The 26,914-nt window shown below is 42.5% G+C and overlaps 1 protein-coding gene across 3 annotated transcripts; it reads right to left on the reverse strand.

Annotated features, from left to right (window-relative positions):
* Positions 1 to 433: 433 nt before the first annotated feature.
* Positions 434 to 26,914, reverse strand: LOC124138717. 3 transcript variants are annotated; one of them, XM_048396189.1, is made up of 4 exons: positions 26,447 to 26,914; positions 17,901 to 18,247; positions 4,994 to 5,193; positions 434 to 4,054 (listed from the first exon to the last, which is right to left on the reverse strand). In XM_048396189.1, exons 2-4 carry the CDS (start codon positions 18,169 to 18,171, stop codon positions 1,943 to 1,945), a joined length of 2,583 nt encoding a protein of 860 aa, XP_048252146.1. In that variant the 5' UTR covers positions 18,172 to 18,247; positions 26,447 to 26,914; the 3' UTR covers positions 434 to 1,942. The 3 variants fall into 3 exon arrangements, with proteins under 3 accessions (XP_048252146.1, XP_046361495.2, XP_046361496.2); XM_046505539.2 differs by lacking the exon at positions 26,447 to 26,914 and adding an exon at positions 21,847 to 21,990; XM_046505540.2 differs by lacking the exon at positions 26,447 to 26,914 and having other exon boundaries at positions 17,901 to 18,545.

Below are 26,914 nucleotides of genomic sequence, written 5' to 3' on the forward strand. Positions count from 1 at the left end.
CTATGCATAGACTCGTTAGTCCAGCCAAAATGTAACTCCATAATACCAGCCTAGTTCGGCAAGGGTGGAAACTGGACTTTTATAGTCAGTTAACTCTCTTGCCACGGGAAGATGGGATGTTGCGGACAGAGGCAAAAAACATTTTGTTCAATGTATAACAATAATAAGTTGTTTTTCTTTTACCCAGCATACAGGAGTATATCACAAAACTCCGGGTGGGAGACGTTGACGACTAAACGTGTGACATTTGATGTTAAAAAAGAGATGATGTTTATGACATACGCATATTTCCGCTAAATTACAGACGGCACTTACATCGTACATCATAAACGAATGACAGCAACAGGGCATATGAAGCGAAAAATGTGTCTGAAGCGGTCTTAAAATACCAGAGATTTTGACGTCGTGAGAAGACAACATCAGGTACTGAGAGGTCGCAACAGGTTTATTCAATAACATATCTATAAATAGCGAAAATAACAATAAAACAAAATAATAAAATCTGACTGTGCGTCAAAACTACCTTCAAGTGCAGTCTTTCATCAGTATTATTTCAAAAACATGAAAAAACGCAAAATACTCAAAGAGATAACGTACAACTTTATGGAAAACAACATCAAGCTGGATTGACAACAACCAAGTGATGAGAGGTATATATGCATGATATGCTGTGATTATATATACCTCTTACCACTTGGCTGTTGTCAGTCCAGGTTGATAACGGTGTAAGAATCTTCATCGAAACTCTTCCATTTTCAACAAAAACAGAGAGGTAGTGTTTTCACTGGCTTATAAACCGCCAAAAGGGTGTAATTTAAACAAAACATCATGTTCGTATATACGACTATTGTCAAAAGCAGTCACTGCACGAGCAATTGTTGAAAATGTAATACCGCGAACCAAAACCGAGGAGGAGTGTTTCATCCAACTTATGAACCGTCTAAATGCAAGTAATACCAGAAGAAATAAGAAAACATCGGGATACCTTTTAGTGAAACAATACAATGTGTCGCGGTATAATGGGAATTCGATCACAGCGTGCGAGAGAAAAAGACACTTGCAGCATGCAGTACAAACTGAAGTCATGACAAGTAATGTTGAACAACTTTTCATCACCTGCCCCGGCGGCTCAGTGGGGAAAACAAAACTAAACATGATGTGTGAGGTAGCAGGTTCGAGTCCCGTCATCCATAATGATAAACCTGTATTTCTTGTCTTCGATGTTTGAAACACCAAGTACAAATTTCATCTACAACCAAACTAATCAGTTCTTACCAGGAAAAAGTAAAACCTCATACCATGTCTTACAAAGTAAAAAGTAAAACCTCATACCATGTCTTACAAAGTAAAAAGTAAAACATCATACCATGTCTTACTAGGTAAAAAGTAATACCTCATACCCTGTCTTACTAGGTAAAAAGTAATACCTCATACCAGGTCTGACTAGGTTAAAGGTAATACCTCATACCAGGTCTTACTAGGTAAAAAGTAAAACCTCATACCAGGTCTTACCAGGACAAAGTAAAACCTCATACCAGGACTTACAAAGTAAAAAGTTAAACCTCATACCATGTCTTACTAGGCAAAACGTAAACCTCATACCATGTCTTACTAGGTAAAAAGTAAAACCTCATACCAGGTCCTGCCAGGTAAAGAAAAACCTCATACCCAGGATGAGGTCTAACAAGGAAAACGAAAAACCTTCCAAGAGGTTATTACGAGATAGGATGATACCTACACTACAATAGGCAAAGTGGCAGTAGGTATATAAGGGTTCTTCACCACAACATTCTATACCCTTGTACTCTCGTGATTAGAGAACGAAAAACGTGAGGAGGGCGAGTTGAAGCAGTATTTTCAGATAAGGATCATGATCTCGTGTGTAGTCCATACCTTCTTCAATCGGCACTGTTGGCGAAACACTATTTGTTCTGCAATCACTTTAACCTTGGAAGCTGTATAACTCGTGTAAACGGATCCTGTGAGGATTCTCATAACACAGTCTCCTGCCTCGTGCCTCTACACACCTGTCTATGACGCCACTCGAGGACTGATGGTCCCCCAGCACCGTGTAGCACAAAGCCAGTAACTTATACGCCTCAACTAGCTTGACATCCAGCTGTAGTGCTTGCTGTAGGCGAGGTATGGCCACGTCAAACTGTCGAAATCGCATCAACCAGTCCGCCTCGTAAGTCAGTAGTGTTGCATTGCTACCGAGGGGGATGGTTGCAGCTATCTTCTCCAACTGATTTTCTGCCTCTGCGTCAAGGGTCCGTTTTAGGACCTTCCTTTTCCCCGATCTAAACACTTCACGGAATCCAGTGTTAACAAACTTTCTTTCTGTGTTCATCACGAGATAATTGTAATGTTTCTTAGTCACCAAGAGTTTCAAAACATACGGGGTATTGTACACAGACACAAATTCTGAGGTGTCGCTGAAAGTACTCACAGTCACATTTGTCTTCTTTCCGAAGAAATTCACAGCGCAAAGATTCTTCCTTATATCGTAACTGAATTCATAAAACTCATAATGGATGAGTCCAAGTATTGGAACATTTTGATGTAACACAGTGTAGCCTCCGCTCATGTGAACCATTTGGTCCGTGAAGACACCTGTGACGTCATTCTGTTTACTGACGTAATCAAAACATGTGATGACGTCATGAGATTGTGTGTTCCCTGTGTAAGTCCATGTCTTATTTGACTCGTCGACAGACGAGGGGAACACGCGCCACTGACTCAGTATATACAGGACAACCACCATGAATATAAACCCCTGACTAGTTAGGCTATATGTCATGGATCTCAAGTACTTGGCACTGATATAAAAACAATACGAATAGCCAATAAAAGCTAAGACTAGATAATTATGCATAAAGCGTAGCTCTTTGTGCCCTTTGGCAGAGTAAAGCAACATGAGTATGACAAGGGAGGCAGCAAGTTTGCTGATGACCCGACATCTATGTCTATCTAAATGGGATAGTGATGTATATACCAGTAAATTAACGCCTATTGTTCCGAACAAATAGGCTGTGAAAAGCATCAAACATGAACTCTGCCCAATCAGTGTCTTTAAATACCAGGTAAACTCCATCCTTCCGAAAACAACTGCTGCATAGTCTTGAATCACGTTGAACTGAAACCAATTGTAAGGGGAGATAACTCCCACTCCATATGAACTGAAATCATCCAAAATACAAACTGTAAGTCCGATGACTGCACCAACAATACACGAAATAATTTTAGAACTCTCAAGGCATTTCCGGTTAATATGAGGAAGTGACGTCACGACTACAAATAGAGATGCATCTACTCGTATGTAGCAACATATCACTAGAATGAAAGATGCAAGAGTTAGCTCCCTTTTGTCATGGTCACGTTCACAATGTTCAGGCTGTGGTCGTGGATGCTTCGTAATGATGTTCATGTTGGAATCTTTTTCCACCGACATTTCATTGACAAGATTAAACTCTGGTTTACTGAAAACACATTCATCAGTAACATCGTTATCTTTCTGAATCACTGGTTCATTTTGCCGAGAACGAGACGAATTGTTTATTAAAGATATCCCGGTTGTCATACTTTGGACTATAGCTGCAATAATAATTCCGGGACAGTTTGCAAATCCTTTCGTGATGCCATGTATTCCCCCGTCGCCATGTTTAAAGCCAGGACACAAACCACTGCTCCTCTCATAACAGCACGTATTCTCAGATCCCGAGCTTTCTCGAGTTCTCCCATGGCCACGTACGAGATTTGTGACGTAATTCAGGTTCCCAGTGCAATCTACCGGCGACTGGACTTTTGGATCTTTCTTCAGCGTTGGCGAAACACAAAATAAGTTTTTAAACAGAAAGTATAACCCACAAAATAACGGTGTGCCACAAAAGCTGTTGATGAGGGTATGTGTGCCAAACACGGACAGATGTGTACTTCCGGCTGTCAGTATGGCCGCCAGGACACCACAGTCATGTGACCGGAAGAGGAGTCGGGTGAATTTGTAGACAGCCAATGGGAGACAAGATGACACGATAGTGTGAACTACCTTCCATAGCTGCGAACATACAAAGTGAGCAAATAAGTGGGATGTTGGTAATTCTATAAAACGAAATATTGCACTGAGGCAAAGAATAGGAAATAGTATTAACAAACAAGTTGTACCCATCAATGATTATCAAGCGTATAAATGTACCTATTCTCTGCCATGGCTTCGTTGCGGATGTGATGTTACCAGCACCATCGCTCCTATCTCTAAAAGAATTTCTCTTGCTCGTGAGAGTAATTTGATTGATTGCACGGCTATTTGGAGCATCATGCTAACAAACCGAAGCTGTAGTGGTGAACATATTTTACAGATAAAAACAGTTGTTAAATTATAGCTATGAAATATAATAAAAATAAGATATATTATTAGATATATTTGTTTCAGGTCTGTATGACAGACTATGGTGAGTGAGCGCAGGTTATGTTCAAAATAACAGAATGACGATATAATACACTCTTTGTTTATTTGTTTTTTTGTTTGTTTTTTGTTTAACGCCGCACTAAGCATATATGACAGCGGCCTGTAAATAATCGAGTCTGGACCAGACAATCCAGTGATTGACACCATGAGTATCGATCCAGGCAGTTGGGATACGATGACATACATCAACCAAGTCAGCGAGCCTGACCACCCGATTCCGTTAGTCGCCTCTTATGACAAGAATGGGTCGCTGGAGACCAATGCTAGCCCGAATCGCCACAGGGGATAAAATACACTGAATAATCGAGGATGATCTGACAAGATATCATATCATTCACATGTATCCATTTACATCAAGTACATGCCGGCCCAGGGTTCGATTCCCACATGGGTCAGCATGTGAAGCCCAATTATGGTGTCCCCGGCAATGATATTGCTGGATATAGCTCAAGGCGGCGTAAAACCAAACTCGCTTACTCATAAAGGATCAATCAAATCAATATGGAAAATGTATAGTTGTGTCCTTACCAAGAACGGTGTCCCCCGATAGCCGAGCCCCTCCATCAGCACCGCTAACATCATGAAGAAGCGCGGCAGCAGGAACGACCTCATGCTGTGCATCCCCATCTGGAGCTCACTGTAGCGCACCTGGCTCACGTTCAGATCCCCGGGGGTTGGCAGATACTCGTGGGTGCGGAATCCGTACCCGTACACCTCGGAGTGGGCCACTGTAAGTATACGACAACACAGAATTAATGCACAGTGAGTGAGTGAGTGAGTGAGTGAGTGAGTGAGTGAGTGAGTGAGTTGGGTTTAACGCTTTAACCAGTATTTCAGTTATTACACGGTGTGGAAGGAAAGAAACCCTAAGTGATGCGGGCCTTCAACGTTTAGCACGGCGGACAAATCTAGAAACATACGCAGATCAACTCAGGCTTTAGAACCCACGAGCATGCATGAAACGTAACAACTTTAGAGAAGCGGGCTTGGGACAACTGGCACACAGACAGTTCTTGTTACCCTTTGTCTGGGTAAGTAAGGCAATACTTCACCTCAACTCATATCTTATAATTTGATATGATGTGGTGTGATGCTATACAAAGTTTTAAGTGTTATGAATACTGGCAGCGTTTTATTCAAGTCATACAAAATCCAATTTGTTATTCAAATTTTATTGTGTATATCAAGGTGTCATTTGCCCATTACCGTGGTTACACAGATACAGTGTGTCATTTTCATGCCAATCACTCACTCGTTGCCATCCAGCTAGATGCGTTTACTGCTAGAATGTTTGAGGTGAGAAGAAGTGAAATGGGGTTGAACGTTATTTAGCGAGGTACGTGTCGTCTGTGTGCGTGTGTGTGTGCCAAGTTCCAACCAGGGAAACAACAAATTCCTTTTTTAAGCCCTTGGGTATGACCCTGTAATGTGACATCTATGTCAGTGAGTGTTCCAATGGCGGTGGTCGATATCAGCAGTACCTGTAGCCATCACAGGTAACACCACAAGTCAATTTCCGCTGACAATGCAACTGTGGATCTCGGCAAAATGTTTAATCGACGTTCGCCGCATGATGTATTGATTGAAGTGTGAAGAGAAGCCACCACAAGCGTATGTTCTAGAGGAATGATGACCCGATACATGAACTTGGTAACGCACTTGTGTTAAGGAAATCTGATGGTCACACATTTCGTTCGTCTGACGGCTTCCGACTGGTTCATATGATAGTACAGAGGGAAGCACGGTGACAATGGGTTGTCATCATAATTGGCTGTAACCCCCAATCTGTAACTTCTGCCTGTATTTACGGGACTTCATGCAGAGGTGAGGTGAGGTGAAATGGGGTTTAACGTCGCGTCCAAGATTATTGCACTTATATAGCGACGTGCATGTACGTGTGTGTCTTTGTGTGGCTGCTTGTACTAGTCCTGACTCATGCCGATTTATAGTGCTAGTTCACTGAGATACCATGCCGCAATTTAACATGAATACCCCACTCAGACACAGTATACTGACTCCGAGCAGACCAGTCCTTGTTTTAGCCCCTTAATGCCGAGCGCCAGACAGGGTGACAACAAGTACCATCTTTTAACGTCTTTTGGTATGACGCGGTCGGGGATCGAATCCCGGACCTTCCGCTCTCCGGGCGGACGCTCTACCACTAGACCACGGAGGCGGTCTCATGCAGATGGGGTGATGACAAGCAAGGCGTGCTGGATACCACGCTACCGTGGGATCCATCTGTTCCAGTGGGGTTTGGAAACGAGACCGTGTTATTTACGACAACGCTTTGAACAGCAGTTAATGTGTGAAGACGATTTGACATGGTGTGGTCAAGCCATAAACCATAGTTGGGATTCGACACAACGGTGAGCGGATCCTGACACAACAAAAGGACGCAGCCATCATCAATGCAACATACGTTGAATCAGCTATAGAGTTACTATGTTCGGTCACACTCCATCAACCCGAAGACCGCCTCCGTGGTCTAGTGGTAGAGCGTCCGTCCGGAGAGCGAACGGTCCGCTTCATATCAAAGATGTTAAAAGATGGTACTTGTTGTTACCATGTCTGGCGCTCGGCATTAAGGGGCCAAAACAAGTACTGGTCGGCTCGGAGTCAGTATACTGTGTCTGAGCAGGGTATTCATGTTGAACTGCGGCATGGTATATAAGTGGGCTAGCACTATAAATCGGCATCAGTCCGAACTAGTACAAGCAGCCACACACACATACGTGCATGAACGATGTTTGTAAGCGCAATAATCTTGGACGTGACGTTAAACCCCATTTCACCTCACCTCGCCTTTAACTCGATATCGTCTATGACGATATATATTTATAATGCCGAAAACAATTTATCAGTGGTTTGAGATCAGCCGGCAGCTCATTTCGAAATACTGATAACTCGACCTATTCCCAGACTGACGAGCTTTCGCCCAGCTTGATACAGACAGTCACACGAATGTGTGTCGAAAATGGGGCCATGGGTGGCATAACATTTTGTTGTAGGTATTTAGTAACGTTTGATATTTTTGGATATACCAAACTCTTATTTTAAAATGGATTAAGTAGGTCGTGTCATGAAAATCCTAAATTCGCAAGCTACTGGTACATGTACCAATGCATTACGCGGACAACACGCTACATCCCACTTCGTTATGGCCGAGTAATCTCAACTGGGTAAAAAGTAACTTCTGTGTCAAATACAACATAAACAGAAATTAATGTGCATAAACTTCAGTCTCAGAAACACACATGTTTATTTCTATGGAAACTGTCATTCAACGTCAAATTGACGTTCGTATGAAATGATTAAATGAGCATATATTAACCCCCTGAAGGCTTCATCATGCCATTTAGATGTTAATGTCCGTATATCAGCGTTATAGCCTACCGAGGTATTTAAGTCATGCGGATATGCCTCTGTTGGTTGATAAAAGAGCGCTTCGGGGCAGGTTAGCATGGCGTCAAATGGCTTTTAAAGATACCGAATGAATTGCAGATTGCCCATGTATGAATTTTATTACCGTTAAAAGCGATAACATATTTCTTTTTATTGCAGATCCACCTGAGAGAACCTGTATCGTGACTAAATTTTAGTTAGAATGCATATTTCGTTATTTCATTATACGTTTATTAGTATATTATATTCATAGTTATCTCAAACGGATTTTGTATTTAAGTATTTTCAAGGAATACGTGTATTTCGGAGGATTCCGTATGATATGAGTCTATTGTCTGCACGGTATTACCCGGTATCTATGGTAGCTGTTTACACTGTATTACCCAGTATCTATGGTAGCTGTATACACGGTATTACCCGGTATCTATGGTAGCTGTATACACGGTATTACCCGGTATCTATGGTAGCTGTTTACACGGTATTACCCGGTATCTATGGTAGCTGTGTAGACGGTATTACACGGTATTACCCAGTATCTATGGTAGCTGTATACACGGTATTACCCGGTATCTATGGTAGCTGTATACACGGTATTACCCGGTATCTATGGTAGCTGTGTACACGGTATTACCCGGTATCTATGGTAGCTGTGTAGACGGTATTACCCGGTATCTATGGTAGCTGTGTACACTGTATTACCCGGTATCTATGGTAGCTGTATACACCGTATTACCCGGTATCTATGGTAGCTGTATACACGGTATTACCCGGTATCTATGGTAGCTGTGTAGACGTTATTACCCGGTATCTATGGTAGCTGTGTACACTGTATTACCGGGTATCTATGGTAGCTGTATACACCGTATTACCCGGTATCTATGGTAGCTGTATACACGGTATTACCCGGTATCTATGGTAGCTGTTTACACTTTATTACCCGGTATCTATGGTAGCTGTATACACGGTATTACCTGGTATCTATGGTAGCTGTATACACGGTATTACACGGTATCTATGGTAGCTGTATACACCGTATTACCCGGTATCTATGGTAGCTGTGTACACGGTATTACCCGGTATTTATGGTAGCTGTATACACCGTATTACCCGATATCCATGGTAGCTGTATACACCGTATTACCCGGTATCTATGGTAGCTGTATACACGGTATTACCCAGTATCTATGGTATCTGTGTAGACGGTATTACCCAGTAACTATGGTTGCTGTGTATACGGTATTACCCAGTATCTGTGGTAGCTGTATACACCGTATTACCCGGTATCTATGGTAGCTGTGTACACTGTGTTACCCAATATCTATGGTAGCTGTATACACCGTATTACACGGTATCTATGGTAGCTGTATACACGGTATTACCCGGTATCTATGGTAGCTGTATACACTTTATTACCCGGTATCTATGGTAGCTGTATACACGGTATTACCCGGTATCTATGGTAGCTGTATACACGGTATTACACGGTATCTATGGTAGCTGTATACACCGTATTACCCGGTATCTATGGTAGCTGTGTACACGGTATTACCCGGTATTTATGGTAGCTGTATACACCGTATTACCCGATATCCATGGTAGCTGTATACACCGTATTACCCGGTATCTATGGTAGCTGTATACACGGTATTACCCAGTGTCTATGGTATCTGTGTACACGGTATTACACAGTAACTATGTTAGCTGTGTATACGGTATTACCCAGTATCTGTGGTGGCTGTATACACAGTATTACCCGGTATCTATGGTAGCTGTATACACGGCATTACCCGGTATCCGTGTCACTGCTGAAAACACTCAGAATCTTTTTTCACAACAGAATGAGAGTCCAGTGTAAAGAAATTACACTTGATGGTGTGAGGTATTGACAAAGCACTTTGATGGTGTGAGGTATTGACACGGCATTTTGAGGGTGTGCAATATTGACACAACATTTTGGTGGTGTTCAGTATTGACACAACACATCCTTAGTCTCAAAGAAAACACGTCTCAACATCCCGCGTGAGACGGGACTATTTGCATTGATTGATCTGAAAGGATATATTTACGTCCATTAACCATTTATAGTCTGCTGCACAAGTTTTATGTTCCAAGCATGCCTAAAAGCTGTGCCTGCACAAGCATATCAAAGCTTAATCATAAAGTACAATTTCTTTTTGCAATGGTCAATAAATACGTCCCTGTGACATATGGTTTAAGGGGTCAAAATATACCTTGCTGATTCACATTGCTTATTACCAGGGGGCAATCTAGCATAAATTACACCTTGCTGATAACCAAGGGGCACTCCAGTGTAACATACACATTGCTGACTACCAAGGGGCACTCCAGTGTAACATACACATTGCTGACTACCAAGGGGCACTCAAGTGTAACATACACATTGCTGATTACCGAGGGGCAATCTAGTGTAAGATGACACATTGTTGATTATCAAGGGGCAATCTAGTGTAAGATACACATTGTTGATTATCAAGGGACACTCTAGTGTAACATACACATTGCTGATTACCAAGGGGCACTCAAAGGTAACATACACGTTGCTGATTATCAAGGGGCAATCAAGTGTAACATACACATTGCTGATTACCAAGGGGCACTCAAGTGTAACATACACATTGCTGATTACCAAGGGGCACTCTAGTGTAACATACACGTTGCTGATTATCAAGGGGCACTCAAGTGTAACATACACATTGCTGATTACCAAGGGCCACTCAAGTGTAACATACACATTGCTGATTACCAAGGGGCACTCTTTTGTAACATACACGTTGCTGATTATCAAGGGGCACTCAAGTGTAAAATACACATTTCTGATTACCAAGGGGTACTCTTGTGTAACATACACATTGCTGATTACCAAGGGGCACTCTTTTGTAACATACACATTGCTGATTACCAAGGGGCACTCTAGTGTAACATACACGTTGCTGATTATCAAGGGGCACTCAAGTGTAACATACACATTGCTGATTATCAAGGGGCATTCAAGGGTAACATACACGTTGCTGATTACCAAGGGCCACTCAAGTGTAACATACACATTGCTGATTACCAAGGGGCACTCAAGGGTAACATACACGTTGCTGATTACCAAGGGCCACTCAAGTGTAACATACACATTGCTGATTATCAAGGGGCACTCTAGTGTAACATACACGTTGCTGATTATCAAGGGGCACTCAAGTGTAACATACACATTGCTGATTATCAAGGGCCACTCAAGTGTAACATACACGTTGCTGACTACAAAGGGGCACTCTTTTGTAATATACACATTGCTGATTACCAACGGGCACTCTAGTGTAAAATAAACATTGCTGATTACCAAGCGGCAATCCAGTGTAACATACGCATTGCTGACTACCAAGAGGCAATCTAATGTAACATACACATTTCTGATTACCAAGGGGCACTATTGTGTAAAATACACATTGCTGATTACCAAGGGGCAACCCAGTGTAACATACGCATTGCTGATTACCAAGGTGCAATCCAGTGTAGAATACACATTTCTGATAACCAAGGGGCAATCTAGTGTAAAATACACATTTCTGATTACCAAGGGGCAATCCAGTGTAGAATACACATTTCTGATAACCAAGGGGCAATCTAGTGTAAAATACACATTTCTGATTACCAAGGGGCAATCCAGTGTAGAATACACATTTCTGATCACCAAGGGGCAATCTAGTGTAAAATACACATTTCTGATTACCAAGGGGTACTCTTGTGTAAAATACACATTGCTGATTTCCAAGGGGCAATCTAGTGTAAAATACACATTTCTGATTACCAAGGGGTACTCTTGTGTAAAATACACATTGCTGATTACCAAGGGGCAATCCAGTGTAGAATACACATTTCTGATCACCAAGGGGCAATCTAGTGTAAAATACACATTTCTGATTACCAAGGGGTACTCTTGTGTAAAATACACATTGCTGATTTCCAAGGGGCAATCTAGTGTAAAATACACATTTCTGATTACCAAGGGGTACTCTTGTGTAAAATACACATTTCTGATTACCAAGGGGCAATCCAGTGTAGAATACACATTTCTGATCACCAAGGGGCAATCTAGTGTAAAATACACATTTCTGATTACCAAGGGGTACTCTTGTGTAAAATACACATTGCTGATTTCCAAGGGGCAATCTAGTGTAAAATACACATTTCTGATTACCAAGGGGTACTCTTGTGTAAAATACACATTGCTGATTACCAAGGGGCAATCCAGTGTAAAATACACATTTCTGATTACCAAGGGGCACTCTTGTGTAAAATACACATTGCTGATTACCAAGGGGCAATCCAGTGTAGAATACACATTTCTGATAACCAAGGGGCAATCTAGTGTAAAATACACATTTCTGATTACCAAGGGGTACTCTTGTGTAAAATACACATTGCTGATTACCAAGGGGCAATCTAGTGTAAAATACACATTTCTGATTACCAAGGGGTACTCTTGTGTAAAATACACATTGCTGATTACCAAGGGGCAATCCAGTGTAAAATACACATTGCTGATTACCAAGGGGCAACCCAGTGTAACATACGCATTGCTGATTACCAAGGGGCAATCCAGTGTAACATACGCATTGCTGATTACCAAGGGGCAATCCAGTGTAGAATACACATTTTTGATAACCAAGGGGCAATCTAGTGTAAAATACACCTTGCTCATTACCAAGAGCACTCTAGTGTAAAATACACATTGCCGATTACGAAGGGGCGTTCTAGCGCCACCTTTCAGAAAAATAATAATTATGTCTTGAAAAAGTGCCCCATAATTTCATATTCTGTCATTAACAAAGATCCCAGGCCCCTCCCCCGACAAGAATATTCAAAGGTCGGATCTGTACTGCACAGATAGCAGCTGTATGCATGCAAAGAAATAAAACACCATGAATAGTATTCAGAATACATCATCCACACAAGGTCGTAGTTCTAGTGGTTCGTTTAAACACTTGACCAGTTTGATATTCTGGAAAAAAAAGCTTTACAAAACATCCCAGAGGACGCACAATAGTTATAAGGCATTGATAAGGTACAGCTTGCATTGTTGTTGAGGTAACAAAGACATGATTGTCGGCGTGATACTAAGTGACGTCATACTGTTGACATTGTCTTGACACAGTTTCTAAACAAGATTCTACCTCAAGACGACACTGCTTCAGATAGGTTATAATTAAAGTTATTAGTTATGGATAAAAATTAGATGACTTTCTTGTGCACATCAAACAGATTTCTCAAACCCGCGTCACAATTCAGGAATTTCCCACGCCTTGAAACGTGATGTCGTACAACCCGCATGACACAGCCTCTCAGTACATGTGGACAATATCCCATGTATCAAATTGTTATGGCTCCAACTAATAATCACAATTTTCGCGTTCTGCTTAAGCACATAATCTAAGCAGGACCTACTTGTGCAATGTGCGTGAGTTAACCTATACAGTGTGTTCACAAATATATTACAAACAAATTTCGCTAAGACGTGACACTAATGTTTAGGCACAGATAATAACAGTGCACCAAGACACACCCATCCACCACCGAAACAGTTTTCCTACAAGAAGGTTGCTATTTACCCTTTCAAGGGGCAATATGTGAGCCCTGACAGATACAACCAATCATCCGCCAGTCACACATCGGGTCACGACAACTCGTCAACAAAGTCAACTCAGATCACACGGAAGATGACGAATCTCCTCATCTAACGCTACTCGAGTGTCAGTGTTCTGATCTATTCACCTGTGAAGGGAAGCGGATCTCTTCATCGTACACGCAGGGCAAATGTAGAGGGTGATCAGTCTTCGTGAGAACAAGCTGGCACTGATGGCGAAAACCAGCACGGGACCGGCCACGTGATATTCGGGGAAATCCCATGCTCGTATATAGCTGTGATATTGCTGCCATACCATGAAAGAAATGAAAACACAATTCACGCCAGTCTAAGTTTGAAGGGTCTATGGTTATTATTTGGTCGGAGAAACTCCTCACAACAGACTGGTGTTTTCAATGGTGGCTGTGATTGGGCTTCTCATCCTACAGTGCAGTGAGCTGCTCTATCACTTTCAGGGTTTTGTAGAGCATGTTTTTCAACTGCATTAACAGAGAGTTGCACCTGTCTACAAAATACCATTGCTTGTTGAATCGTTATGTGAGGAGAATAGTTCAAACATCCCCAGAAACCCGTTAATGAAATCCTCATTTTGGGTCAATGACACACTACCACACTCTGAATCTTTTCCTTACAGTCAACAACATTCTTGTATTGTGTTGAAGGTAAAGTTTGTAATGAACATTTGCCGAGCGGTGATGGTCCTGTATTCAACTGTATCTTTACAGATGCTTCATCAGTCAGCAGCACAATGTCACATTTCATCCCTTTCATAAAACGCATTCCGTAACGATAACCAGTGGTATTATGATCATAGAAGGCCATGTGTCTATTGATCACGGTCACTCGGCAGAACACGATGTAGATGGGAGTTTTCTTCTTCAACGACATTTAGTTTATATACAAGTCTGTTTCAGAAGCCCCATAACAAGCATTCACACATCATTTAATAGATGCAGCCTCTGAGAACGATGTTACCCCCTGTCAACTACGGTGAATGGCCATGATTGGGGGATGTGTCATGTGTTGGAAGACACGCACTCGACTCAGCAATAGACACATACGGAGAGATGTCAAATTCCTGAACAGGAGGGCACTCTAATTATGAAGCTCTTCGCAATACGAGCACCCGGAATGACTTCAAGGGTGCCTTCGAGAAGGATTTTCACAGTAAAACTATATTTCAGGTCAAGCTGATCTAATTTAGGGAAACAGGGATACGATTGTCATTATTATATTATACTAATAATAGGAAGAAACGCACAAACAGAAAGACCAACTTTTAGATAGGACAATGCGTGAAACCGTTTACGAATATATATAAATTATTGCTCGTCTATATTGATAGTTTATAGAATATATGTGTAATGTCATGTTACTTTAGTTTTAATGAATTAAGTGGGTTTGGGGAATTAAGTTTCTTTGTCGTGCTGTCGTGGGTTCGGATCCCATGGTTACCATAATAATGTTCCTTGGTTCGACAGCACCATACCCGTGTTCGTGGGTTTCATTAAAGTGTTAACGTGCTTCACTTCGATCTTTGTACGACAGTAAGCTGCCACGCCATGATGTACAATAGAGGCTAGAGCGACGTTAAACCCCAATACATTCACCACTCAAATACTAAAACTACCCGCTTACTATTCTGTCTGTACCCTCTCTACCTTTTAACAAAAAGATTAAATAATACAACTTCAAATACGACACGAAAACCAAATATTTACTGTGTGGTAAATTTATCGAGACTTCATTGATCGAGTTTCAATAGATTTAAATAAGAAAAAACATGTATCAACAAATATAGCACGATTAGCAAATGTTTAATCTGCGGTTTTTAAGTGCACAGTTCATTCATCAAACTCAACATAGTTAAATAACTGAGATATGTATCAAGTAAGATGAGCATCGCATACTCAAACTTTTAAGAAGTTCAGCAAACATACACAGTAACATTCAATGCGACCTGCAGAAGATAGCATTTCAACAAAGATAACGTCAATTCCACATTTTCAGGATACTGATTTTAATTAAGCGGATAAAGCATTCATCTCTTCCTGACTTGCTGCCAATCACAGACAGTAAAAAGCATTGTCGAGTTTCACCCTTGCTAAACTCAATAGGTAGCATTGAACTATGTACATCAATCGGGTATCCCTAATCCACTTGGGTGTTTTTTCTCCCATAGCCATGATGACATGTTGACTTCAATAGAGTTCATGTAGTATGGGAGGGGTGAGATCGTGACGTGGGGACTTCAATAGAGATCATGTAGTATGGGAGGGGTGAGATCGTGACGTGGTGACTTCAATAGAGTTCATGTAGTATGGGAGGGGTGAGATCGTGACGTGGTGACTTCAATAGAGTTCATGTAGTGTGGGAAGGGTGAGATCGTGACGTGGTGACTTCAGTAGAGTTCATGTAGTATGGGAAGGGTGAGATCGTGACGTGGTGACTTCAATAGAGTTCATGCAGTATGGGAGGGGTGAGATCGTGACGTGGTGACTTCAATAGAGTTCATGTAGTATGGGAGGGGTGAGATCGTGACGTGGGGACTTCAATAGAGTTCATGTAGTATGGGAAGGGTGAGATCGTGACGTGGAGACATCAATAGAGTTCATGTAGTATGGGAGGGGTGAGATCGTGACGTGGGGACTTCAATAGAGATCATGTAGTATGGGATGGGTGAGATCGTGACGTGGTGACTTCAATAGAGTTCATGTAGTATGGGAGGGGTGAGATCGTGACGTGGTGACTTCAATAGAGTTCATGAAGTATGGGAAGGGTGAGATCGTGACGTGGAGACTTCAATAGAGTTCATGCAGTATGGGATGGGTGAGATCGTGACGTGGAGACTTCAATAGAGTTCATGTAGTATGGGAGGGGTGAGATCGTGACGTGGTGACTTTAATACAGTTCATGTAGTATGGGAGGGGTGAGGTCGTGGCGTTGTGACTTCAATAGAGTTCATGTAGTATGGGAGGGGTGAGATCGTGACGTGGTTACTTCAATAGAGTTCATGTAGTATGGGAGGGCTGAGATCGTGACGTGGGGACAAGAGAGTAGCTAAATACACACAGTTCCCGTATTGTATTGCTTTGTCAAATATTTGATGACCTGTGTATTTACATATTTTGGAGTATATCGGAGTGCACTCATAAATTCACGTTGTCTGGGACGGGCCAAATGCTTTATTCTTTGCGACCCACAACACATGTGTGCAGGACATCCAGTGTCAACAATTAAAGGATAATGTTGAGAATATTGTTTCCCTGCAAGGAGGAAGGAAATGGAGAAACAGCATTGAAGTTTTTTGGCATGTCAGCTTAATGTGGGAGAGGGCGGTCGGGTAGCCTAGTGGTTAAAGCGTTCGCTCGTCACGCCGAAGACCCGGGTTCGATTCCCGACATGGGTACAATGTGTGAAGACCATTTCTGTTGTCCCCCGCCGTGATATTGCTGGAATATTGCTAAAAGCGGCGTAAAATCATAATCACTCACTCACTCAATTATGTGGGAGAAGGGAAGTGATGCAGGTCTTAGAGATTGCACACTTTAGTGCAACCCGGGAGAAACGGTAGAGTGCTGGAGTGAGTAAGTGAGTGAGTATGGTTTTACGCCGCTTTTAGCAATATTCCAGCAATAACACGGCGGGGGACACCAGAATGTACCCATGTCCGGAATCGAACCCAGGTCTTCGGCGTGACGAGCGAACGCTTAACCACTAGGCTACCCGACCTCCCCGGTAGAGTGCTGGAGAAATAAGAAACATAATGAGGGGGAATCAGGGATTGGAACCAACAAACTTAGGTTTCTGGTAGGTCTAAGGGACGAGAATTCGGCACCTTAGGTGACACAGCTACCTGTGTTCCCAGAAGTAGTCGATGTAGCGGTAGACGTAGTTGGAGAAGTACTATGAACTTGATTAGAAGTAGTAGTAGCAGCAGTAGTAGTAGTAAGAGGGTAGGTAGCAACAGCAACAGCAACAGTAGTAGTGGTAGTGGTAGTGGTAGTAGTAGTAGTAGTAGCAGCAGCAGCACTAATAGTAGTAGTAGCAGCAGCAGCAACAGTAGTAGTAGTAGTAGTAGCAGCAGCAACAGTAGTAGTAGTAGAAGTAATAGTAGTAGTGGTAGACATTGTATTAGTCGTAGCAACCCCAGCAGCAACAGTAGTAGTAGTAGTAGTAGTGGTAGTAGTAGCAGTAGTAGTAGTAGTAATAGTAGTAGTAGAAGTAGTAGTAGTAGTAGTAGTAGTAGTAGTAGTAGTAGTAGTAGTAGTAGTAGTAGTAGTTGTTGTAGTAGAAGTAGTAGTAGTAGTAGTAACAGCAGAACACTAACTTAAATCAATCGACACACGCAGTAATGGCTACATCAGAAGAACCTACCTTCAAGCGACTGGAAAATCTCATCCGGATGAAGTATCCACCAGTTCCTTGGTTGACAGACATAATTCACCCGGACGGCCATTGTCACGGCGCAGACGACCCATGGTGATAAACGCGGGAAAATATCCTCTGCCCCTGTGACGTCGCCGACATCAGACAAGGACGGGTTCAAATTGACATCCAATTTGGGCGTCGTTTTGCTTGTTAGTCCGCCGTGTTTTCCATTTGACTGCAATCGGTTCCTCTCCCGTCGATGTACTCGTTGTTTCATTGTCTTGTCATCCGATACTCAAGTCTGAAAGTTGGACTATGAAGTCCCTGTCTTCACATCCTTCCAAGGCGTGTACCTGTAGAATATCAACAGAAACAGGTAACTATCTGTTTACGTTGCTCGATGCACGACAGGAAACACGCTCATGAATACACACTGTTGGATTGTCACCATGGAAATCTGACATTATGAGTGTTAATGTTGTAGGCTGCAGCGCACTTCTCACAGGGACACATTGATCCGCCTGACAAAGACTTCATTATGGCAACATCCGGTAACTATCATTCATCCGGAACTCTATAATGTGTAAGGTTTAGGAAAGGTTAGGTGAAATGCGGTTTGACGCCGCGTTCAAGATTATTGCATTTAGCGACGTGCATGTGTGGCAAGCAGCTTATACTAGTCCGGACAAATGCCAATATTATAGTGCTAGCCTACTGAGATACCATCCCGCAGTTTGCCATGCATACCCAACTCAGACACAGTATACTGTCTCTGAGCCGACAGCTATTTGTGTGACGCGGCCGGGGATCGAACCACCGACCTTCCGCTCTCAGAGCAGACACTCTATCCACTACACGTTTGGAGCAGATGCCACAATCTAATCATAACAGTCAGCAGGCACGAGTAGGCAGCATCCTCCCATCATGAACCACCGGAACACTTTCTGGCTAACTTTAGAGTATATTGGTAAAACTGTCCTTACTGAAATGTTTCAGTGTGCTGAATTTGGATCTTTTACAGATTTCTACACTAACCCCGTCTCCAGCCACCACGACTGACATGATTCATTGAGTGAGTGAGTGAGTGAGTGAGTGAGTGAGTGAGTGATTTAGTGAGTCTACAGTCCACCTTTAGTGAGAGCCGACTAAGATGAGTGAGTGAGTAAATGTTGTATAGCGCCGCAGACATCATTATTCCATCTGTGTGTGGTCGTTAAGTCTAGTCCTTCCAGGCTATCAACCACACATCCTGATTCGTACCATGTACACGCCTCAGTTATATATTATCTTGAAGAGCCATTTTGAATTCTGAAGCTTTATCAATTTCAACGTCTTTATTCTTTTAAGGCGGCTTTTCGGCACATTTGCTAGTACCTTTATCTAAGAGTAACGAATTGTCGCAGTGAAAGCATAAATATGTATCGGTCTTACATACCACACTTTTTTTATTTTATTTTGTCTTTGGAAAAATGTCCTGAGGCCTTCATGTAAATAAACGTCTTGTTCTCCTGTCGCTTCATATGGCTATGAACTGACAGTACACCCGTCTTGGTTTACGATCGTATGTTAATACCTCGTCATTGTTAAGTTATTCAAATGACTCCAGTTAATGGGATATTTTTGTGGAGTTACCCAATAGCACAATACAGTTAAATGAATCTTCGGGAGACGCCCATTGACAGCGTGAACAACACAGCTGCTTGACTAGACGCACTAACCCATCATATTTTCTTGGTTCACACTGTGGCCAAATACTGTTACAAGTTTGAAAATAGGCCACTGGGGGTATAAAGATTTAATTATAAATTTAAACCTTTCATTTATGGTCATGTCTAAGCCACACAAAGATTTTTTGTGTGTTCAGTGGAAACAGCGACGAAGTGGCGTAGGGGCTTTCTGGGTGTTATTTAATTATGAAGTATAGAATCCTACGGTTAAAACGAACTCAAAGGGACTACTATGTTTAGTTCGATATAACCGTAGTTCGTTATAAGCATATATACAGCATAACTACAGCAAATAGTCAGGGACTAAAAAGTTGGTTCGTTATATCCGTCAGTTCGTTGTAAGCGTGTTCGTTATAACCGTAGTTTACTGTATAGTCAAACGTAGACATAAAGGTTCTCACATATTTTTCAGCTTATTGTGAATGTTACCAAGCTAAGGGTGTTGTCGTTCTCCTTAAAAATAAGAACTACTTTAAGACATTAATTATAAGAGACTACGAACTGTAATGTTGTCGAGTACACACAATTTACAGATAACACTTTCTTTATTATACTGGTCGTGAAAGTATAATAAAGAAGTTGTTATCCATAATTTGTATCTACTTTGTCATCCGCCAACCTCTAAGAAATGCCTTTCAAACAAATGTTGTCAAGTTTTATGAAATCATTTTGAAATTATAACAACGTTTTGTAAGTCGGAACAGATAGGGCAGATTTATTATTATTAAATCCTCACGAAAGGTTTCTACACACAAAGGGAATCACCAGTAGCTTAATCTGAGCCGTCAAGAGGGTCATCTGTCAAACTGCTGACACGAGGCTTCTTGACTCTGAAGACCCTTTCACCGTGATGACTCAGTCAGTCCTGTCAGGATACACAGCACCGTAATCGATCTTATATTAATGCATAGCAGTAAAGGAACCGACAGCTCCACTCATAAAAGCAGATGTTCATATAACTATTTGTTTTCATACAGCCAATGCCCGCCCATAAGCACATGTTCGTACATAAGCACACTCATGTTCAAACATAAGCACACTCATGTTCTAACATAAACACATCTCTCATATAAACTCATATATCGAGATGCGTCCTCACAATATCAGCTCTCACGAGTGATGATGTACAGTTGCCTGGATGAATGTTCTACAGGTATTTGTGAATTGTTTTCCGTCACAGCAGTAACGACGTATCACGGTGAAAACGTGACCAGACTGCAGTATAACAATATACTGGAAGTAAATCAGCTGGTGATGAATAATGTAGGGAGACCTGATCAAGTATACAATATTCGTCTATTGTAACTGGCACGGCTGTGTGACAAGAATAGTATCATGTACTCTTCACAGCGGCCTATATTTCCAGTCTCAACAATGAATAAACTTTACTGTACAGTACCACTCCTGTCGGTGAGCTCTGTTTCAAGGGTAAACATGCATATGATAATGACAAGCATGTACATAACGTATAATAATTGCAGATCCCTGGTAATTTTAGTGTGGTGTGGCGTGTGGTGTGGTGTGGTGTGGCGTGGCGTGGCGTGGCGTGGCGTGGCGTGGCGTGGCGTGTGGTGTGGTGTGGTGTGGTGTGGTGTGGTGTGGTGTGGTGTGGTGTGGTGTGCGGTGGTGTGCGGTGGTGTGGTGTGCGGTGGTGTGGAGTGCTGTGCGGTGGTGTGCTGCGGTGTGTGTGTGTGTTTGTGTGTGTGTCTGTGTGTGTGCGGTGCGGTGCGGTGCGGTGCGGTGCGGTGCGGTGCGGTTCGGTGCGGTTCCGTGCGGTGCGGTGTGTTGTAAGAGGTGGTAATTGTTTCAGGAGGGACTTGATTCGATAGTTATCATGACAACAACGAAATAGTTGATGTATAAACGAATTTGTCAAATATGTGTTAAATAAAAGCATACTTCTGTAAAAGTAACAAAAATACCTCGATCTCCCAATTACAGTTTCACTACCTGTAATCAAGATTGTTTGAAAACGTATACACTACTTGACGCAAACATGGAATATCGAGAATTCCAAGCATTGTAAAAACTGCAGTGAGTACAATTTGTCTGTAACATATATCGTGTCTATCCTGACAGTGACTGATTAAAGCATGGAATATGTCGCAACCAGGTGAGAGAGTTTACCTGGAAACATCCGTTCCTTGAGCGTCTGACTGCGTGACTAATTAAAGCATGTAATATGTCACAGCCATGTGAAAGGGTTTACCTGAAAACATCCTTACCTGAGCGTCAGTCACTGATAATGTCATACGCCATATTGCTCCCCGAGGACCAGACACAACACACGGGGATTGAGACCAGCACAAACGAATGAAGTCCAATTTATACAGATGTCTTGTGTACACCTTCACAACAGCGCAATAAATGTGTTAACCCTTTCAGTGACAGGTGATCGACGGATCAGTTTAACAAAGGGGTAGAGTATGATATGTCTTGAACGCACCCTTGTTTAAAGGGGAGCGTTTTAACCCAACAAAAAAAGAAATATACAGATTAGAATAACAGTGCTCTCTTGTGCAACTGTACTGGCTAAACTGAAGTTGAACTTCAAAGTTAGTAGACCATGCATAGTAAAATACTCCTTCGTCCAACCCTGCAAATGCCTGCTGGCATGCAGTTCAATTTGCTGGTTCTTGTCTATGAATGTCTAAGGTGGGAAAGAACAATGCTCATGATTCGTTCATGCACGTGTCCAATGGAGATAATGAGCACAGCTCTGTGTGTGTGTGTGTGCGTGTGTGCGTGTGCGTGTGCGTGTGCGTGTGCGTATGTGTTAGTAAGGACTAATGCCCATTTTATAGTGCTAGCCCACTGAAATACGATGTCGTAGTTTAACATGAATACCCCACTGAGACACAGTGTACTGACTCCGAGGCGACCAGTCTTTGTGCCATCTTCAAACGTCTTTTGGTATGACGCCGCCGGGGATCGAACCCCGGCCCGGACCTTCCGCTCTCCGGGCGGACGCTCTACCAGTACACCACGGAGGCGGTCAAATGTTCATGAAATCTCGTAAAATCCGAACTCGTGCTTTATAAAGAGCTCAACCTGGTGCATCGCTGAGGGGACATTTGGTCCATGATGGTAACCTTCCACGCGAATCATCCTCTCCGAAACCACCTCATCTCGACACTGTATTGATCGATTACATGCGGTGAGCGAGTTAGTTTCCACATAAAAGTAAACATTGAGACACCATTGATTGATTCACCTTAGCATTTTACCAATGATATGGAACGTATATGTCATTACGAGCGAATGATTTCAAGACTTGATCTCCACTCATCTCTTAATATACGTGACTACTTACTTTAAGGTGAAGAAGGGGGAAAACAAGTTAATCAATCTCAAAACAAAAATATATAATGAAACAAAAAAATATATTTTTATATATATATTTATCTTCTTATGCCGATATGTGTGTTTGTGGTTGCTGACACAAGCCCCGATGCTAGACATTGGTAGCTCTACAGACATACGGACTTGCCCAAACAAGGGCACATGTATCAAATACCATCAGAGCAGTTCTTCACGCGTGATGTCAAACAGTCGACCCAGCAACCGTAGCACAAACAACATCTTAATAGGTTCAGAGGGCGTTATGTTAAAGGCGGTAAGGACCCGTGAAGGGAAAGAATAGGTCTTCAGCAACCCATGCTTACCGTAAGAGGCGACTATGCTTATCGTAAGAGGCGACTATGCTTACCGTAAGAGGCGACTATGCTTATCGTAAGAGGCGACTATGCTTATCGTAAGAGGCGACTATGCTTATCGTAAGAGGCGACTATGCTTATCGTAAGAGGCGACTATGCGTATCGTAAGAGGCGACTAACGGGATCCGGTGGTCAGGTTGACTTGGTTGATGGATGCCATCGTATCCGAATTGCGAAGATCGATGCTCATGACGTCAAGCATTGGATTGTCTGGTCCAGACCCGATTATTTACAGACCGCCGTCAAATAACTGGAATATTGCTGAGTGCGGCTTTTAACAACAAACAAACAAACAAACATATGCGGTAAGATATTGGAAACATCAAAGGCATCACATCACAGCAGGTGTTTTATTATCTGGACAAGAAAAACCAAAACATCTTTGTTCATCGGCCTTAATTATTAAACGTAACGTACTGGTACAAATTCAAAATGCAAACATATGAATCGACTCATAATGATTACAAAGCATTCTTTATTGAGATGGGACGTGCATATTTCTCATGAAGTCAGAAAAGCGTGAAGCCGAAATCCTTAACACGTGAATCATCCAGAAGATATTCAGGTATCTTCCAATTGTCCAAAGCAACAGTGATGGGTAATTGTGTCTTCCCCATCTCCCGGTCATATTGTATTAATACATTCCTAGCGTCTTTACAATCCTGTACTGATATGTACATGTATTCATCACACGTGCGGCGGTTATTACACCCCAGGAACCCATGGCAACAAAACCTCCTTTGTGTTGCCTCATCCCTTGTAGGAAATCTTTAAACATTAGTAATATGATGACAAGCGTCGCTGCTACGTTAATGTATGATTGCCTGGACAACCCCTCTGTGGTGTGATGAGAGCGGAAAGTCGGTGGTTCGATCCCATGCAACGTCATGTCAAAATACGTTAAGAGATGATACTTGTTGTTACCCTACAAATCAAATACACTAGACCCTCATTAATCCGGACTCTGTTTATATGGACACCCGTCCTCCGGTTGCTTTCGGTTCAGAAGTTGCATTTGTTTACACATGACGTTTACCTCTTGATTCTTTCATACAGAAAAGGTTAATCAGATCAATTTCACTTGAAACAGTACCGTCCTGATTAACAGGATTCCACTTTATCAAAAGTCGTTAATGAGACCGATCATCGACGTCACATGCTAATACTGTTGATTGTTTCACACTGACTGCTTCCTGATGCTTCATAGTAAGGTAAAAAATGACATTAAAATCATAAAACATTTACTAGGAACAACTCGATAATGCCCGTGTCACTTTCCCCATGGCTGAACCAGCTGGGACACAATGACATCTTGTCTGCTGAAGCTGTCTGGTGCCTAGAAGAGTCACCATCATGAGATGTAATGGTTCAAAATCATATCTGCATGCATCATTTCATGAAGGGTTCATAAAGCATAACAAATGCTATGACGATGACAAAGGAATGTTCCATAACTGATTAAGCAATCACCAGGGGACGTATCGATTGTGTTGAGAACATAATGCGTCTTTACCCGCGACGTGTTAACGCTTCAATATTTGTCTTCAATCAGTCACGAGTTTGGCTCGTTATCGTTCAATATGCATCGCTGTTTGTATCACAACCGGCAACCAGTAGGATGGGTATATCAACGCGCTGTTTATGGAAACCAGTCTACTTGATTGATTGATTGATGATTCAAAACAATTGCTGAATGCCATCAACAAGATATGCATTGCTTCAAGCGAAAATAATGGACGTGTTGGATCGTGTTGTACCCCACGGCGAGTGGAACTAGTTGCATTTACACATACAGCGAAAGAAGCATATATTGGTGTCATTATGTCTATAACAAACACATGTTAATGTGCCTTCAAACGGTGATATGTCCATTGGCACACAGGCGGGTTTAGCTGTGGGACCGCGCACACAGAGGGGTTTATCTGTGAGCCTGACTGAGCACACAGAGACGGGGCTTGGCTGTGGGACCGCACACACGGACGAAGTTTAGCTGTGGGACCGCACACACAGACGGGGTTTAGATGTCGGACCGCACACACAGACGGGGTTAAGCTGTGGGGCCGCACACACGGACGAGGTTTAGCTGTGGGACCGCACACACAGACGGGGTTTAGCTGTGGGACCACACACACAGACGGGGTTTAGATGTGGGACCGCACACACAGACGGGGTTAAGCTGTTGGACCGCACACACGGACGGGGTTTAGCTGTGGGACCGCACACACAGGCAGGGTTTAGCTGTGGGACCGCACACACAGACGGGGTTAGCTATGGGACCTCAAACACAGACGGGTTTAGCTGTGAACCAGACTGAGCACACAGAGACGAGGTTTAGCTGTGGGACCTCACACACAGACGAAGTTTAGCTATGGGACCTCACACACATACAGGGTATGGCTGTGGGACATCACACACAGACAGGGTTTAGCTGTGAGAACGCACACACAGACAGGGTATACCTGTGGGACCGCACAGACAGACAGGGTTTAGCTGTGAGAACGCACACACAGACGGGGTTTAGCTGTGGGATCGCACACACATACAGGGTATGGCTGTATATGGTCTATAATGATCTTTGAGAGAGTTATATCCTAACTGATGGTGTTTCAGCTATAACGGAAACGATGCCGTTTTGCCGAAGTGCCGTTTTAATCTCCACCCAATTGATCAAGTCGTATGGTATGTAAATATAATATATACCATTTCTTTCAAGGTACACTCTAATGCATGTGAGCTGTGAGAATAATATAACCCTGTTAACTTAGAATTATATTGATTCGTTAAAACAAAAACAAAATGACCAGTGCGTATACTGCTAACACATGCTGGAGACCGCTTCACTGGTATAATTAGAGTTGTTTGTGTATATTTGTTATTAAACAGGAACACTACAATTGACACAATGTAACCACCTATGAACAAAGACAACAAATATAATCCATCCCCAAAAATACAAACTTTGTTTTCTGGAATTCGCATATTAATGAAATAAAAAAGAGAGGTTCTATGCAGAATAGTTACATTATAGGATCTAAATAAACAATTTCGCAATTTTTTTATGGTGCTGGATATCACATGATCATATATTCCAACACATCAATGAGCCTACCTGTGACAGTCTTCCTTTGTGTTGTTATCCACGATGCTACTCCCGACTTTGGAATCGACAGCCACGTAAAGTCGGTCAACTGTCACCAAATGAGGCCAAGTTCCTGTTACAAACAGACCACAGGAATACCTAGCTGTAAAAACAAGATCCTTAGAATTCGAAGTACATTCCACCGAATCCGCTGCCACACCTGACGAGCGTAAAAGTAGACTGATCTTCTTATCACCCGCTCCACTGATTGTCGTCTGCTCCCAGCAACTGTCGTCTGCCCCGCGGGATGATGGGCGGACGGCTAGTGTTGGGTGTCGCTGCGGGCTACTTTGACCTCACGATAGGAGATGGGTAAGAACAAAACCCGGCGTTTTCCTATTGTGTCCTGGGTACAGCTTGTTTGCCTGATTCCTTCATTCTCTCGACGGGTGTCGATTTCCACTCGGGCAGGGTGCTGAGTGTTTGCTCAGAGATATA

This window comes from Haliotis rufescens, unplaced genomic scaffold (genome assembly GCF_023055435.1).
Source record: "Haliotis rufescens isolate VD_foot unplaced genomic scaffold, xgHalRufe1.0.p SCAF_15, whole genome shotgun sequence".
In the NCBI taxonomy this organism is placed as follows: Eukaryota; Metazoa; Mollusca; class Gastropoda; order Lepetellida; family Haliotidae; genus Haliotis; species Haliotis rufescens.

Excerpts from the sequence above, each read along its gene's own strand:
- LOC124138717 (XM_048396189.1), bottom strand. The coding sequence starts at position 18,171 with ATGAAACAACGAGTACATCGACGGGAGAGGAACCGATTGCAGTCAAAT. Across the intron at positions 5,194-17,900 it reads GATTTTCCAGTCGCTTGAAG|TGGCCCACTCCGAGGTGTAC; the intron begins GTAGGTTCTTCT and ends GTATACTTACAG. Across the intron at positions 4,055-4,993 it reads ATCGGGGGACACCGTTCTTG|CTATGGAAGGTAGTTCACAC; the intron begins GTAAGGACACAA and ends GTATGTTCGCAG.